Source organism: Penicillium angulare, assembly GCF_028827245.1.
Source record: "Penicillium angulare strain IBT 27051 chromosome Unknown utg000002l_segment0_segment0, whole genome shotgun sequence".
Taxonomy (NCBI): domain Eukaryota; kingdom Fungi; phylum Ascomycota; class Eurotiomycetes; order Eurotiales; family Aspergillaceae; genus Penicillium; species Penicillium angulare.
The window spans coordinates 1016706-1032014 of NW_026623161.1; the positions used below are offsets into that span (position 1 = coordinate 1016706).

The 15309-nt window shown below is 47.2% G+C and overlaps 6 protein-coding genes across 6 annotated transcripts; 2 read left to right on the forward strand and 4 right to left on the reverse strand.

The window, feature by feature from the left end:
- Nucleotides 1-83: 83 nt before the first annotated feature.
- On the reverse strand, nt 84-4026 carry N7478_001849 (uncharacterized protein; the record flags this gene model as incomplete). Its single annotated transcript, XM_056918063.1, has 2 exons — nt 84-1173; nt 1229-4026. 2 exons carry the CDS (start codon nt 4024-4026, stop codon nt 84-86), a joined length of 3888 nt encoding a protein of 1295 aa, XP_056783674.1.
- Nucleotides 4027-5169: 1143 nt separating this feature from the next.
- On the forward strand, nt 5170-6716 carry N7478_001850 (uncharacterized protein; the record flags this gene model as incomplete). Its single annotated transcript, XM_056918064.1, has 2 exons — nt 5170-5529; nt 5799-6716. The coding sequence occupies 2 exons, from the start codon at nt 5170-5172 to the stop codon at nt 6714-6716; spliced, it is 1278 nt and encodes a 425-aa protein (XP_056783675.1).
- Nucleotides 6717-6844: 128 nt separating this feature from the next.
- N7478_001851 (uncharacterized protein) lies at nt 6845-8376 on the reverse strand (the record flags this gene model as incomplete). Its single annotated transcript, XM_056918065.1, has 4 exons — nt 6845-7473; nt 7531-7774; nt 7827-8314; nt 8370-8376. The coding sequence occupies 4 exons, from the start codon at nt 8374-8376 to the stop codon at nt 6845-6847; spliced, it is 1368 nt and encodes a 455-aa protein (XP_056783676.1).
- A 3509-nt stretch (nt 8377-11885) lies between these two features.
- Nucleotides 11886-13886, reverse strand: N7478_001852 (RNA polymerase-associated protein; the record flags this gene model as incomplete). The annotated part of the gene is made up of 4 exons (XM_056918066.1): nt 11886-12611; nt 12670-12809; nt 12868-13616; nt 13681-13886. 4 exons carry the CDS (start codon nt 13884-13886, stop codon nt 11886-11888), a joined length of 1821 nt encoding a protein of 606 aa, XP_056783677.1.
- A 50-nt stretch (nt 13887-13936) lies between these two features.
- N7478_001853 (uncharacterized protein) lies at nt 13937-14230 on the reverse strand (the record flags this gene model as incomplete). Its single annotated transcript, XM_056918067.1, has 1 exon — nt 13937-14230. The coding sequence occupies one exon, from the start codon at nt 14228-14230 to the stop codon at nt 13937-13939; it is 294 nt and encodes a 97-aa protein (XP_056783678.1).
- A 129-nt stretch (nt 14231-14359) lies between these two features.
- On the forward strand, nt 14360-15097 carry N7478_001854 (demethoxyubiquinone hydroxylase family protein; the record flags this gene model as incomplete). The annotated part of the gene is made up of 1 exon (XM_056918068.1): nt 14360-15097. The coding sequence occupies one exon, from the start codon at nt 14360-14362 to the stop codon at nt 15095-15097; it is 738 nt and encodes a 245-aa protein (XP_056783679.1).
- Nucleotides 15098-15309: the final 212 nt, after the last annotated feature.

Sequence of the window (15309 nt, forward strand, 5' to 3'; positions counted from 1 at the left end):
GGACAACCCCAAAGTAATGACAATGTACAAGTATGCATAAACAGTCCGTAAAGAAATCATTAAAATGTCCGAGCAATGATGACTCAGTCCCACTGGCCCTTTCCAGCCAATGCACCCAATCCACCACCAGCATGCTTGTTCAGCAATTTTGCGACATTTGAGCCACCTGTGCGTTGTTTCGTGCGAAGTTGTCTCTCTCGCTCCTTCTCACGCGCAGCAGTATAAGAGTTGACAGCGCCTCCCTTCTTGGGACCTGACGCTGCGGCCTTGGAGACCCGGTTGGTAGTTGTTGATGTGCTGGACGAAGAAGAGGAGCCAGTGGTGACCCGGCGTAGGAGCGGAGGAGGTCGGAAACCAATAGGGCCATCGTTTTTGTTTCCGGTTTGGAAGGCAAGTTTGGTGTTGCCGGACCCAGTGCTTGGTCCGGTGGCGGAATTCGAGGAGGCTTTGCGGAGCAGAGCGAGGCGGTCTACGACAGGACCACGAGTGCGACGAGGGTGGCTTGGTTTAGCGAAGTCTTCCTTGGGTTGCGTGTTTGCATCATCAGAGTGGGCTGCCTCATCAGCTCCGGAAGTATCTGCATCTTCTTCTTCTTCAATGGCAAGCTCATCTTCATCGAGGGAGGCATCTTCGTGGAAGGAGTCGTATTCCGGTGTCTCGGTTAAGAAGGATAGCGTCTCACGAATCTCAGCCAATGTAGCAGGTTTCTTGGACATAGCGCTAGCAGGAGTACGACGAAGGTTAGGGGGTGGTCGGTTCGTGGCATCTTCTCCAGATGGCTCGAGGGGGCGTTTGCGCTTCTTGCTGTCATCGTCGCCTGTTTCTTGTTCTTCCGTGCCAACATCCTGAGAAGGCTCGTTTTGGGATGCACCTTCATTTTCCTCCAAGAACTCCAGTTCGAAGTCATCTTCAAATTCCCGGTCTTCGATGGCCTTAAAGAATGCAGCCTTCTTGGGATTATCTGCAAGCTCACCCACCTTGTCGTCGGCTAGAAGGGCTTTGCGCATTTTGGCAAACTCTCGCTGCTTCTGCCGGCGACGTGACAGGCGCTCATCGTCCGAGTCGTCTAGGTCAAATTCATCGTCAGGACCGCGGCGACGGCGCAAAGCTCCAGTAGTGATATCCTTGAGCAATTTGGCAACATCCTTCTCGTCTTTGTTGCGATCGTGAACACTGGGCCATGGTTAGCTATTTCTCAAATTAGGTATGCTTTGGATTTTGAACTTACGCATTGAGCGCAGCCAGCTGTTTTTCATCGACTGTCTCCCCACTGTTGTCATTGATCATTTGCTTGTCATATGCGTTTTCCTCGTCATCCTCGTCATCACTGTTACCACCGAGACCTGCATATTCATCCTCAGATTCCTCAGCTGCCTCGTCAACAACATTCTTTGCCTTGCTGTTCTTTTTGTCGTAGGGAGTCTCCGCTTTCTTAGATGCCTTCTTCATGACATTGAATGCGTTGGGATTGATTTCAAAGTCACCCTCGTTTGTATCCTCTGTCTCTTCAATAACAGACAGATCAGCTGCACGTCCTCGGCGCAACTGTTTGTTCTTTCGCTGCGCAACAGGTGATTGACTTTGGCCCACAACCACCGTGTCGACAGTTGAAACTGGAGGGGTTCCTCTGAACCGTTTGGACGGATCAAAGGGAGAAAAGACAAATCCTTCGTCCTGTGTTGGGTCCGGGAGTTGGGAGTACTGAGAAAATGCAGGACCTGCTGGGGATTCCGAGACTCGAACCACATTTTGCCGATAATTGGGCATGAAATCAGGCTCGTCTGGTTGCTCCTGGCTATCGCGAACTAAGATCTCAGAATCTTCTTGATGAAGTCTGGGTACTGGTCGGCCGGGATCTGGAAGAGAAAAGGGGATAGTAGCTGATGCTGGCTGGCTCATTCCGTCTTGATCGTCTGCCAAAGTGCCGGCGAATGCCTGAGTGAGACCCATAGAGAGGCTGGGAGATCCCATTCCAGGGAAATGAGGTCGTTCTGCAGACTGTGCTGCGTTTGACGGCGGTCTGATGGGGGTCGAGGGCACCTGTTGCTGTGCCTCTTCTTCATCCTCGTCATCACTGACAACGCGAGTAGGTCGCTTGCGTCGAGTGCCAGGGGCTTCCTCTTCGGCATCGGATGGTAAAGCTTCACTCTCATCATCAGACGATTCGTCTGCCTCTTGTTCAAGAAACCCGTTGTTTCCGATAAGGCTTCGAGCGTTTTCCTCCTCAGCGCCAGACCTCTCCTCCTCATCCTCGGACCCCGACAATTCGTAATCACCATCATCCTCCGAGTCATCAGGATCTTGTCCATTCTTCCTGGCGGCTCTCTCTTGTCGTTTGATCTCATCAGCTTCTTGGCGCGCCATTGCCACAAGGTCTTCCGTTTCATCTTCCATGGCAGCACGCTCCTCGGCTGTTTCAATATGAACACCTTGAGCTCTCAGCTCCTCAATCCGCTCACGCCTCTCCTTGGCGGCTTGCTGGCGGGCTTTATACAGAAGAGAAGCGGAAAGCTCCGCAGTAGACATGGAGCTTGATTTGCGAGTCGGAGAAGTCAGATGGGCGAGAGCCTTTAGTCTGATCATAGAAGCAGATTCTTGCATCTTTCTGGCGGGCAAATTTTCGAAAGCTGCGACTCTACGAGCCTTGCCAGGAGATGTAACGACATCAAGGTCATCGTCGCTATCGGATATATCTTGTTGGTGTCGAGCAATCTCTTGTCGCGACAAATGAACTCGGACCGGAGGGCGTGTGAATTGAAATGGTTCCTTCTTAGCAGGGCGGGTAGGTATATTCATGGTTTTTTCAAGTATCTTCATCTCAGCCTCTGTGGGAAAGGTGGCTTCTGCAGTGACAGATTCCGTAGGAGCAGTCGTCTCTTCATTTTCACGAGACTCGGGTTGTTCTAGGTTGGAAGCAACAGTGGCCAACTTTTCAGAATCAGTAGGGCCAAGGACAGGAGACGTATGAGGAGTATCGCGCGGGTTCTTGACGCCCTCTTCATCAGATGACTGTCGTGAGCCTGCTGTAGATGAAGACTTAGTTTCCGTGGGTTCAGTAGTAGTTGTCTGAGGCTTTCCAAAATTGAATCGTGCGAAAAAGCTCTCTTTAGTAATCTTCTTCTTTGTCTGAGCCTGGTGAGCAAGTTGCATGTTTCGACTCATTCGCTGGGTTTCCTGTCGCATTTCCTCCATCGCCTTCTTACCGGCCTTTCGCGGTTGTCGAGCTTTCTGGGCGAGCTTTTGTGCTGAGCCTGGGTCATCTTCACTCTCATTTCCGGAAACAACATCGGAGCTAAATTTCTCCATTTGAGCTCTTCGAGCCGCCTTCTTCTCTGCTTCCGCTTTTTCTCGTTCCTCACGCTCTTGGCGTTTTTTAGCTACAAGTGCAAGGAATCGGGTGTTGCCTTTAATCGATGGGTCAGGGCCTTCTTCGGGCGCTTCATCTTCATCGTCCTCTTCGACGAATAGCGGTGAATTGGACCGAGCGCGAGGTGCTGGTCGTTTGGATTGGTCGTTCGCAGGTTCTGGTGATTGTGATTGAGTCGCATTGTTCTTCCTTCTTGGTGCAGTCATGGGCATATCGTCATCGCTGGAATAAGTGTTGGTCTCGGACTCAGCTTCAGCGACTGGCGTCTCGTGAACCTTCTTCGCTTGGTCTCGTTCGTTTTTTAAAGATTTGGACAATCGAGCAAAAGCGGAGTCTTCTTTTTCTTCGGACTGATTATTGCCGCCCTGCATCCGAGATGCCATACGGCCCTTTGGTCTAACGATTTCCTGCTCTTCTTCTGATTCGTCGGATTCGTCACTTAATGGATTTTCCTCTCCAAGCTGAGCAGCAGTCGTGTTTTTGGATGCGAAGTCCAGCTTCGGAATTGTGTTTTTGGGATGTGTGGTTTCGTTGTCTGACTCTGAATCACTGTCGAATTTGGCCATCATGGCCTTAATCTTTCGCCCAGGCGTGAGCATATTGGGTTCATCACCTGGTGACGAGGAACGCGTCGAGCGTGGCGTAGATGTAGATGACATATTTCGCTTGTGTGGTAATATTTGGCAAAGGGTATCGTGAAAGTGGGTATTAGGAGTAGAAATGGTTCATCATGGGAATCAATTGAATTAGAGAAAAGTTGAAAGGGTCAAATGTGCGGGTCCTTCAACAAGGGCGATGTGCATAGTCCGGACGCGATGCGCGTGCCTCGCGTTGCTAGGACCCCCACGTGATTCCTTATAACTATTATCGCTTTCTAGACCCGCTTTCTAAGGCTTTAAGGTGTCAAAAATGTCAATAAAGCAGTAAGCTTCTCTCTTGGATTGTTTCTTCAACTGTCTCCTCTCAAGCACATCAAGCTTTGTGCAGATCATACCACCGATTTACTTAATGGGAATTAGCTGTATGCTAGGAGTTCCGAGTCATGATTTGTTCATGAACAGTACCAAAATCTGACAACAAAACACCGATGCCTGTTTGAGGAACCACTGATACTTTACAAAGCTAGCATCCCTTAAGATATTACGGGCAAATTGATACTAATCAAGGCTATAGACAAGATCAATTCAAAAAGCTTAGCTCACCAGACTTCAACGAGCTATAACCGATTATTTTCGTGGCTATGAAGTGACCATGTGTATTGCGTAGGCGAAGGTGGGGCTGGGGCTGGGGCCAAATCACATCAATGAACTCCAAGGCTCTCTGGGATATAGCCTTAACCAGTACAACCCCTGCATCCATAACCTTATCGCTGACATCATCTGCCTCCTGGAGCAGTAACTTCCCGTCAGGTTGTCTGTTCTACAATATTATCACGCGGTGACGCATATTTGATCAAAAACTATAAAGAACAAAAACTGCCACTTCTATCATCCCCGCAGCATCCCATACCACGAAGGTCACGATATGGGCGGCATTCCTTGGACTTCAAAAGCATGCAGAAACTGTAAAAATAGCAAAGTCAAGGTGGGTACCACTGTACATTAGCAAGATCATCCCACTAATTGTCTTATCAGTGTGACTTACAAGAACCTCAATGTGGACGATGCATCAGACGACGTGTCCATTGCCCGGGATATGAGGCGAGATCCATTTTCGTCGAGAATTCCCAATCAGGAGTCTCAAAACAGATTCAAACAAATATCGCCTCTAATCGAGCTGTGAATCGAATGCAACCGGCGAAGATGTTTCTGGCCATTGACTCCGGCCCTACGGAATGTGTACAAATATCTTCAACTTATATCAACATTTGCTTTCCCATGGATATCCCACAGGCATCTGGGATTGATTTATACTTTGATAAAGACGCTTGGTATCAGATTTTCACTCATATTCAGCAACTCTCGAACAAATCTCAAATGCTCGAAAGGGCGGTTACTGCTATATCATTGGTTTGCCTCGGGAAGGTCGAACATGATGACACTTTGGTAGAGCAAGGAATATGGTGGTACAATTCATCTATTCGGCGCTTGTTGCATATTATTACACGCAATGAGTGGAGCGAGGAGGTCGTTTTTGCTACTATCATGTTCCAAATGCTGGAGGTAAGTACCATTGAATACATCCATGTATTTCTTTTCCTTCTGGTTATTAATACGTCCTTCAGCTTTGGTATGCGCCCTATGGCGTAGGAGCTTTCAGTGCACATATAAATGGAACAAATGCTTGTCTCGGAAAGCTTACAGAGGCTCAAACATCAACGCCTGTCATGAAGATACTAACTCGTGACCAACGAAGGCTCTCAATTGTTTGTCATTTGAACCCATCTTCTACGTATCAAATTTCAATACTGACTCATTTGACTTTTGCACAGATTGCTTCGGTGGTAGAAAGTAGCATCACCCGTTTATCTTTAGGTGGCGAACCTTCAGAGGAAGACACATTACTTGACGAATTGTTCCGTTTTCTCGAACCCGTTTCGGATCTTGTATCTGAATGGAATACAAGAAACAAGTCCGATTGGCAGGCAGCTAAGCCGGCTTTGCATGCGTGCCTTGATTATAGACAACAGGCACTCTCATGGTATGCCCGAAGAAAATTTGTTATTGAGCCTGCGTTTCACCAACCCGATGGACCCGTTACGACTGAGCAAGATCCCTCAAATTACCCTTTTGGCACACATTATTCTTTTTCCAACTTGGGAAGCGCATCTTTGCATGTCGCTTACTGGACTTTACTGGTTCTCATTGAAGACACAATCCAGAGGATTCTAAACCTGGTCTCGCCGGGGTCCGTTGATGAGGAACTTATATATCTCAATGAAAGATCTATCGGGCATAAAATGTCAGAATTCTATGCCGATGAGATCTGTCGATCTTTGCCGTATTGCCTTGCAGGTGTGCATGGTGCCTGGGGCCTCGGTTCTTTAACAGGCTTGCTCACTCAAATTGCCAGACCTTATATCGCTCTGCGGCGATGTGAAAAGCTCAATTACTGCCTAAGCATCTACGAAATGGCTAGAAACAATGGCTTGGGGATGGCAAGAGGTATGGCAGACTTTATCTTGAACTTGTGGACAAGCTTTGGTTCATCCACCGGGGAGTCTCTCAAACTCAATGATTCGGAATATATTACGACGCCCAAACATGCATCCGAGGATAACAACAAAGACTCAGAGTTACATGCTTTGGTGGAAGCATCCAAATATCCACGGAGGGTCGACAACACAATGCCTTGGCGGGTTTTCAGGTTTGTTGAAGAATCTGCGCCATCTACATCGAAGAAAACTTGAATACCCCATTGCATATTGAGCAACTTGCACCAGGTATATAGGACTCTCTTTCCATTCATGAATCTATATCTTGACAACGTAACAAGTCTAGCTCTGGCTATTTGGGCTTTTACCACCGGCTTTCTGGCTCAAATTCGAGGTCTGAACTGCACCCAAGGGCCTTCTACTGCTGAAGTCACCCACCCTTTCAATCGAAAGTCACAGTCGTCACGCTTTCTGCCACAGCACCGAGCATCTTCAGATAATCGCATATCATATCGAAACAATGTTCGCGCGATAGTTACATTCAGTTCGGTCCAAGCAAGCTTCCACCCTACACAAGAGCGCGCCCCAACACTGAAGGGACAAAACGCCTGATTAGCGATTCTGATACTTTCCTCATCTATTCCAGTCTCGGAATCGACGATCCACCTCTCTGGATAAAATTCATCAGGCTTAGTGAAATAGTTTGGGTTTCGTTGAATTGCATATGTTGTTGTGCCAACCATGGTCCCCGCAGGAAGGAATTCCTCGTCCACTATCATGCCGCCTTCAAGCACCGTACGTGGGATAGTGACAGCAACAGATGGCGCGAGCCGAAGTGTTTCGTTAATACACGCTTGGAGAAACCCACAAGAGTTAAGCTGCGCTCCTGTGTGGATATGTTCTTCGTCGGCGAAAGTGGTGCGAATCTCACGTATCAAGCGCGCGAGCAACTTGGGTTTGTGGGCTAAGAAGAAAAATGTACCAGCCATTGCTGTTGCTGTGGTATCGGCGCCTATCATCAAAATATCATTAATCATGATCTCTCGAATGAAGGAAGTATTTCTCTTACCGGCAGTCATCAGTAGCATGGATTCCACCCACAGATCCTTATTCGTGAAGTGTGTGCCAGTTTTAGGATCTGCTGTGTTCATCATAGCATAGAATAAATCCTTCTTTTCAATGTCGTTGCCCATGTGTATGCGGGCTAGGGTTCGTTCACGAATCCTAGCTCCTGCATTGACGATGTCATTGAATTTAGATGACATGAAGAATCGATCGATTTTCAAATTGCAAAACTTTGGTTGCACAAGATTCTATGATGCTGTCAGCGTTTTGCAAATGATAAGTAAGCTTAGAGTCCCATACCGTCATACCGCGCTGTGTGATCTTCAGCACCACAGATGGAAACCACCGCATGTCAGGTAAATGCAGCATATTGAAGTCATTCCCATAGCAAAGGTCACTGATCACATCAAATGTAACCCAATCACACATCGGGGCAAGATGTTTTGTGCTCGTCCATCCGTTGCCATTTTTAGAGTCCACTCCAGGTTTAATGTTCCCGAACTCATCTCCTGGTTGTCCAAGTAGATTCACAAAGTCACGAACGTTAATGAGAAGACGCTCTTCGATGGCTTTGATTCCTTCGGTGGAAAACACCTGAGCTAGGATACGCCGCCTGAAGCCATGATTGGCCTTATCGGTAACAGTTAGTGTGTTCGGTGTTTGTCGACTGGCGCTCAATGAGCTATACCCTTCGGATTTGACGACATTGGCTCTGACTGCATAGATGGTTTCAAGGCCAGTGTGAGTGTTGAAAGACAAGGCATTTGGACCGAATCTGACGAAGTCACCTGCTTAAGGAATTAGTCTGGATTCTGAATACAGTCCGAAGGCAATTGAAAATACGAACCATAGTGATCGTGCCATCTTTTACTGACTATATGAAGATCACCTTGCCATGAATAAAAGGCTGCATACCAATGTGTGATGGCTGCTAATCGCGGTCCTGGGTATTTTGACAATGGATGAAAAAAAAGTCGGTAGATAACAAGGGCAATGCTCTGGAGATCAGTCGTTAGATAAATTATAATTATTTGCTCTCGTTTCTAGAATCGACTCACGTATACAAGCAGCCCAACAGCTGTTATTGCATTGACTTTAAGGCTCATTCCGTCGAGGATTTTGGCGCAGTGCAGTCTATACTTTTTGCATATAGAGAGCAAGTTATTACACTCTAATTAAACGAGCAGCTTTGTTGAATGCATTATTGATTTCAAGTTTTTTTTTCTTTTTAAAAAATTAGCTTCTTTAAACTCAAGCTCCGTCCTTTCCCCTGTCGTCAGGGGGGCCTTATGGATCTGATCGTGCCCTTGGCGTTCATCATAGCCCCGAGGATTACCGACCATGATCTGGCTCTGCCCCACTAATATCTAGATCACCTATTGCAAATGGCATGATCGTGCGATGATCCTCTCACGTAATTCTCAGCTGCCCCACGCAGACCACACAGGACATGTTCGGTGTGCAGATCTGACAAACTAGTTCGTGTCTGAAAAGCATAACCAGATTTTAAGGCCCGAAATATCCTCGGGATCGTCGATTGTCTCTCTTTAGCTGAGACAATGATTATACATAAGGGCAACACCATAGGGCAGATCTCAAGAGCACTACGTAATGGAGGATATTGGACGCTTCTGGCTCTTTGGTTCATGTTCTATCTATAGACCTTACCTAGAGCTTTTTAAATGTCTTTCCTACTAAAGAATATTCTTTTAAACTGGGTCGAAGAACGACCTATGTGACACTAAGATCTATCTCACGTGTAAATAGTATATTAATGCTCCGGTCAAAGCTTGTCGCTGCATAAATTACTTGCAGTGGAACCCTATCTATATAGTGTGGTGTCAATGCTTTTTCTCGTGTGTCAGTATTCTAGATCCGGGGTTAATAAGGAGTGGAGTCCGGACCGTAGTAAGCATTTTGTCAATGCTTTTTATCCAGTGTCAAAACTTTTGAACCTACGACAATGCTTTCTAGGCTATATCACTGCTCTCCAACCGGGCTCATGAACCAACCCGGACTATATGTATGTTTTCAATGCAATTTTTACCCTGTCAATGCTGTTCAATCCATATAAAAAGGCCTTTACTACCACCTGGAACTCCTATCTTACGGCCCGGTTTCGGGCGTGTAAATTATCAGACAGCTAATAGGTATAAAGGGAATCTAACTATATTGTAGATTGTTGCCCTATGCAGTGTTTCACTAATCAATATCGCTTTCGTGTATCAACTTAGAAGTTAATTGAATCCAAAATCCAAAATTTCGGGGGAAAAAGACAAAACAAGACAACTGAATAAAGCTGATAACAGTAGTTCCTAACACCTTATTCACAACAAAACGCCCAGGTGATGAACGTACTACTCACAACAATTCGTCTCCAATCCCTGTTCGGCCATTTACTATCTCCTAGATTTCTTGTCATCTCGAGTGCGAAATACTTTGGTCCTTCACCAGTAATCCATTTCCCCCAACCACCCCATTGACCAGTCCGGGTGCAAGAATTAAAGCCTCCCTTCGTGGAGAAAATTGAACCATTCTCCGAGAAAAAGTTCTTCAGCCACTGCCCAGGATTATCTTCTGGACAAAGCACCATATTGTCTTTATTCAAAGGTCTTGGCTCAAAGCTAACTGGCTGCATTATTTTGAATTGAAACCGGTTTTTTACTTATAATAGACGTTACGTTTAGTAGGTGTGATGGCAAAGGTTTTGATTCTGGACTCTTCATATCATTTCATATCATACCTGGAGACTATTGTTTCTCTTATTGAGCCAGAGAGTTGTTGTAATATGAAATCTTACATATCGATGGCCTGTGAATTTGCATTTGTGTGAGAGAGAAAAGAACCCGTTGTCGGGTGTCGGAGTACACAGCCACATGGGATTCCCGGGTGGGTCTCGAGCATTGATATCCGCGTACAGTCAAAGCCCACTAACGGTACACCCTCCCATCCCAAGTAAACTATGTACCGTAAATGGATTGTACCGTTTATGAATGATGACATAATATTAAAACTATATAGCCCTAAGCCCTATTGCCTTACCGTTAGTGGGCTTTGACTGTAATCAGTGGAAGACATGGTTTGTAATATTTCGATAAGGCGAATCTTCTTGTCGAATGTAAGGCTTTGAATGAACAGATATGAAAATTCCCGATATATGGTGTATAACACCCTTTTGTCGGGATGGTCACGGTATATATATTCAGCTTTGGAGTTCCGAATTCCGGGTTTTGGGGCATTATGCATTTAGAGCGTATAGCTCGCCATTTAGAGTAAGAATGTAGATTGCGACACTGGCTACAGTATCTCCACTGGTCATTTTGAAGTCGGTGCATGGACTGTTTTCTCAATGATGTGATATTACCAAAGAACGGTACGACGAATGGAGTTAGTAATGGTTCCTTTGGCAGGAGCTTGGATATTTCGGATGATTCAAGGCTATGGAATGAGTTGAAACATGCGAATGCATGTCTACAGCTCATTGAGAAGCATACTTGGTCTGGGATTTGGAGAAGGCGGAAGATGATTCCCATCACATCTGAAGGGATGCGGTCCAAGTTGTCTTGTTTGGGGGTGTTCCGAGTAAAGACTCTTTTTTATGCCATCGTGAAGTCGGAAAACTGATTTACAGGCCATTTTGAATCGTTCTGTGTAGGTCAGTAAAGGGGGTTTGAAGATAAACGATCTCGTCCTTGACTGCCATTGGGTGTATTCGAACCGCAGAGCTATGGGTAATTCGGATCCTATTAAGGATGAAGAAAGTCAATCACATACCCGCCCTTTTTTTTCTGCTAATTAGGAGTAGTAAGGCCACTGGGGAGCCAGTGATCGGGTGTAAATAGTGGAATTAGGGTTCAGCCCACACATCGCGATTCCACAGTTAGCCATCTCCGAGGGGAACTAAGCCATGCTTGGATGTTCAGATATAATTCTATAGAGTCTGCATATAATACAATAGTAATGAAACCAAAAGAAGGCATTAGGCCAATTGACAGAAAGTTGTTTGTTGCAGAGTGGTACGCTTCTCATGCTCCATTGCCATTGTGCTCGTAATACAAAAGTTGAATAAAAGGTTTTTAAACGAGAATGGACGCCGCGCCGATTCAAAGTAGGTCACAAGAGGAACAAGTAATCGCGAAAAAAAAAAAGTTGATATCGTAATCCCCTGCCGCCGAAAGATACCTAGGGTTTTGTTATGTGTACAGAAGGAGATGCCTATTGTTTTCAATCAATCAAGTCTTTTTGCCTTGCTAATGATGGCGAGAATGATATGCCGCATTCGAAAGAAAATGAAAGCTGTCTCTGAAGAAGAAAAGGATAAGAATAAAGAATTACAAATATTTCGAAAGGGCTTCAAACTTAGATATCGATGTCGATATCCATATCCAATGCAGCGATGTTCTCATCGTCAGTGTTGCGGTAGCTGATCATGAAACCGCCCTTCTTCTTTGGTGTCAGGCCAGGATTATGTGTTGATGTCTTAGGGGCATCCACGGCAGGCTTAGACTCTTCAACCTTGATGGGAGCTGCATCTTCCGGCTTGGGGATATCATCGGGCTTGTCAGCCACATCATGATGAGTCTTAGCAACAGTGCGGACACGCATGAAGGGATCAGCAACTGCCTCGCCTCGGGCGACAGCGGCAGCGGCCTTTCGAGCGGCTTTACGCTCTTCAATCTGAGCTCGGCGCACGTTCTCGTAGTTAAGTTTCTGGTTGCGGATGTTGATCTGGTGCACACGCTCGGCTTCGCTGAGTCCCTTGTCCACAACTGGTTTATTCATAGTGGTACCGAATGAGAGTTTGGGGTTGAGAAGTTCGTCAAGTTCCTTCTGCAACTTCTCAGCCTCGTCGTCGTTTCCATTGACCTTGGCGAATTTCAGATCTCTCTCCAAGTCGAATCGTTTTCGGACATTCCTCTTTTGATCAAGGGCACCTTGTTTGCGAAGCTTCTCAGAGAGCTCTTCGGCTGTGAACTGGTGGTTGATGAGGCGGTTGATGTCGTTAACCTTGCCAGCAAGCTGAGTTTGAGTAGCCATTTTGCAATCCTCAACAGTCATGGTCTTTCGGTACCGGCTGTATTCGCTCTGTTTGAATGTCAGAAATAGTTCGTTGTTACAAGGAAAAATGATGAGATGAGCATACATCTGTGAAAGCAGAATCAGAGCAAGCGATGAATGGGAATTCCCGCACAGCCTTTCCATGTGCCAGCTTGGCGTACTGATCAGTAACGAACGAGCGGCCATTGGGTGCTTCAATTGCATATGGTTTGCCTTGTGTGAATCCTAATAGAACGTGTTAGAGTCTGTATGACGTCGGAATAGATCATGCTGGGAAACAAACCTGTAACCAGACAGAGACGGTACTCATTCTGCCCAGTCTCCGAATTTGGCCCAATGTTGACACGAGCATAACAACCGATGATAGCGTCATCAAATCCAGGATAGAAGCAAACCTGTCCAAAGTTGGTGCGGCCCACACGAGCGCGGTTGATGTCTCGCAGCTCAGCAGGGGGGTCATCCTTAGGGATAGATGGTGAACGACCAACACGATCATCAAGTTCAAGGTCACTTTCGACTTCACCATCCTCATCCGACTCGCCTGAGCCGGGAGTGCGTGACCGACGACGAGAGGTAGTAGGGCCACGACGACGAAGCTCATCACGTTTACCCTTCTGCTCACGCTGGCGCTTGTAGGCGTCGATGGCAGCAGAGGTTTCTCCGACCTTGCGTCCACCAAGAGTCGTCTTTTGTCGAGAACTCTTGCGCTGGTTCTCGTCAAGTCCAGCTGATCCAGCCTTGCGTTTAGCCTGTTTGGCAGCAGCCCGCTTCTCCTCGCGCTCTCGAGATGCTAGCAGTCGACGGAGCGCAAGATCCTGGTTGTGGCGGTCAACCTGTTGAGCGCGCTCGGAGAGCATCTCCTCACGTTGAATCTCGGGCATCGCCATGATTTCTTGCTTCTCCTTCGCTGAGTAGTAGAGTTTATCGTAGGGAAAAATGGGGCGATCTTCCTCATCAGAGGCACCGCCTGCTTCAGAATCGGATTCAGACATTGGGGCGGACTGGAGTGAATCGTGGGACTCAGCCTCGGAGCTGAAAGGAAACCATGAGTTAGTTACAGTCAAACGGGGAATAAGGAGGGGGTTTGTGGACTCACACTTCGCCATCCTCTTCGTGATCGTCTCTTGCTCCCTTCCGGGATCCACGTCTTCCAGTATCCTTGCGACTCATTTGTGAAGTTGGTGGTGAATGGGAAGTTCGTGAGTGTCGTGGGGAGCCATCTTTATCCTCTGGCTGAGGTGAGTGCTCCTCCTCAGAGTCACCTGCCAAAGCCAGGAGCTCGTCATCCAAATCATCCGTCATGTTGACTGTGTTTGTCTAAACAGACTCTCTTTTCCACTTGAAAGTCTCAATTATCCCGTCCCGATATATAATTCGGGAGCCTTGCCCCTATAGCAGGTGAAGGCAGGCGTCTCGTGGTTGTTTAATGGGTGACTAGGGAGGCGCAAAACACCCCAGGCAAACTCGAGTGAGCGCGGGCAGCCAAAGTCACTGAAGACCTGTACACTAATCCGAACGAAGGAGCCCCACACGAGACGAACTGTCCAAGCCGAGTAAGAGAGACAGAAAGTGAAGTTGAAGTGAAATGTTGAGACCACAGAAGTGACCTCGGGGATGCCGTCGCAAAGTTGGCCTTTGCCTTTCATGACGTTCCGATGCCAAGACTTCCAAGCGCGCGTCTGCGCCAAGACCGCTTTCTGCCTGTTCGGGATCGTCAATTTCCGAATAGCAACGAGATATTCCCTCGAAGTTTCTCAACACGACTCATAACCATAATGGAGTCTATCCATATTTTCCGAAGATACGCCCTAGCTCAGTGCCGGCGCCCATGCCGAGTTTCCTCCTCGATCTTCCTTGATTTCCTCGCACCGACAGCTCTACGAGCTCAACGCCGACATGCATCTACAACCGGAACCTCTGGCAACCCGAAGCCTCGATACATCCTTAATCAAGAGCAGCGCGAGTACCTCGATAGCGCACTTCGTGTCAATCAAGCAGGTGAACTCGCCGCCACCCTCATCTATACCGCTCAAACTCCTCAGATCGTACGATCCCACCCGCACCTCCGACCTTTGATGAAACATATGTACCACCAGGAAGCAGGACACCTGAAGACATTTAATAACCTGGTCCATAAGCACCAAATTCGTCCGACAGCAATGTACCCTGTTTGGGAGGTGGCAGCTACCTTCCTGGGTTGGTCCACCGCTGCGCTGAGCCGCGAAGCAGCTATGGCTTGCACCGAGGCTGTGGAGACGGAGATCGGATCGCATTACAATGACCAAGTTCGGGAGATTCTATCATGGGAGGCGGATGCTGAGCGTCGAGGGGAGGAACTGGATGAGGAATTGAAGGAGATGCTTGCTACCTTCCGGAGGATTCGTGATGAGGAGCTGGAGCACTTGGACCATGCGGTTGCTCACGACTCCAAGGAAGCAAAGCCATATGATCCATTGGTTGATGCGATTCGCTTGGGTTGCCGAACCGCTATCAAAATCACTGAGAAAATCTAGCGCATTTGCGGGAGAGGAAGCAACTAGGTAATGCTGTACATATATTGTCATCTGCAATTTAAAGCGTGTAAATTAATCTCTGCATTTCCGAGCTCTTCTGATGCTATTCGCTTCGATATTCAATCTTCTCGTAAATAATATACCTAAATAAGCCCTCCAAGATGCAATGCATTCTCGGGGATCTTCCGCCATTGATTGCATATGGAAGTCTA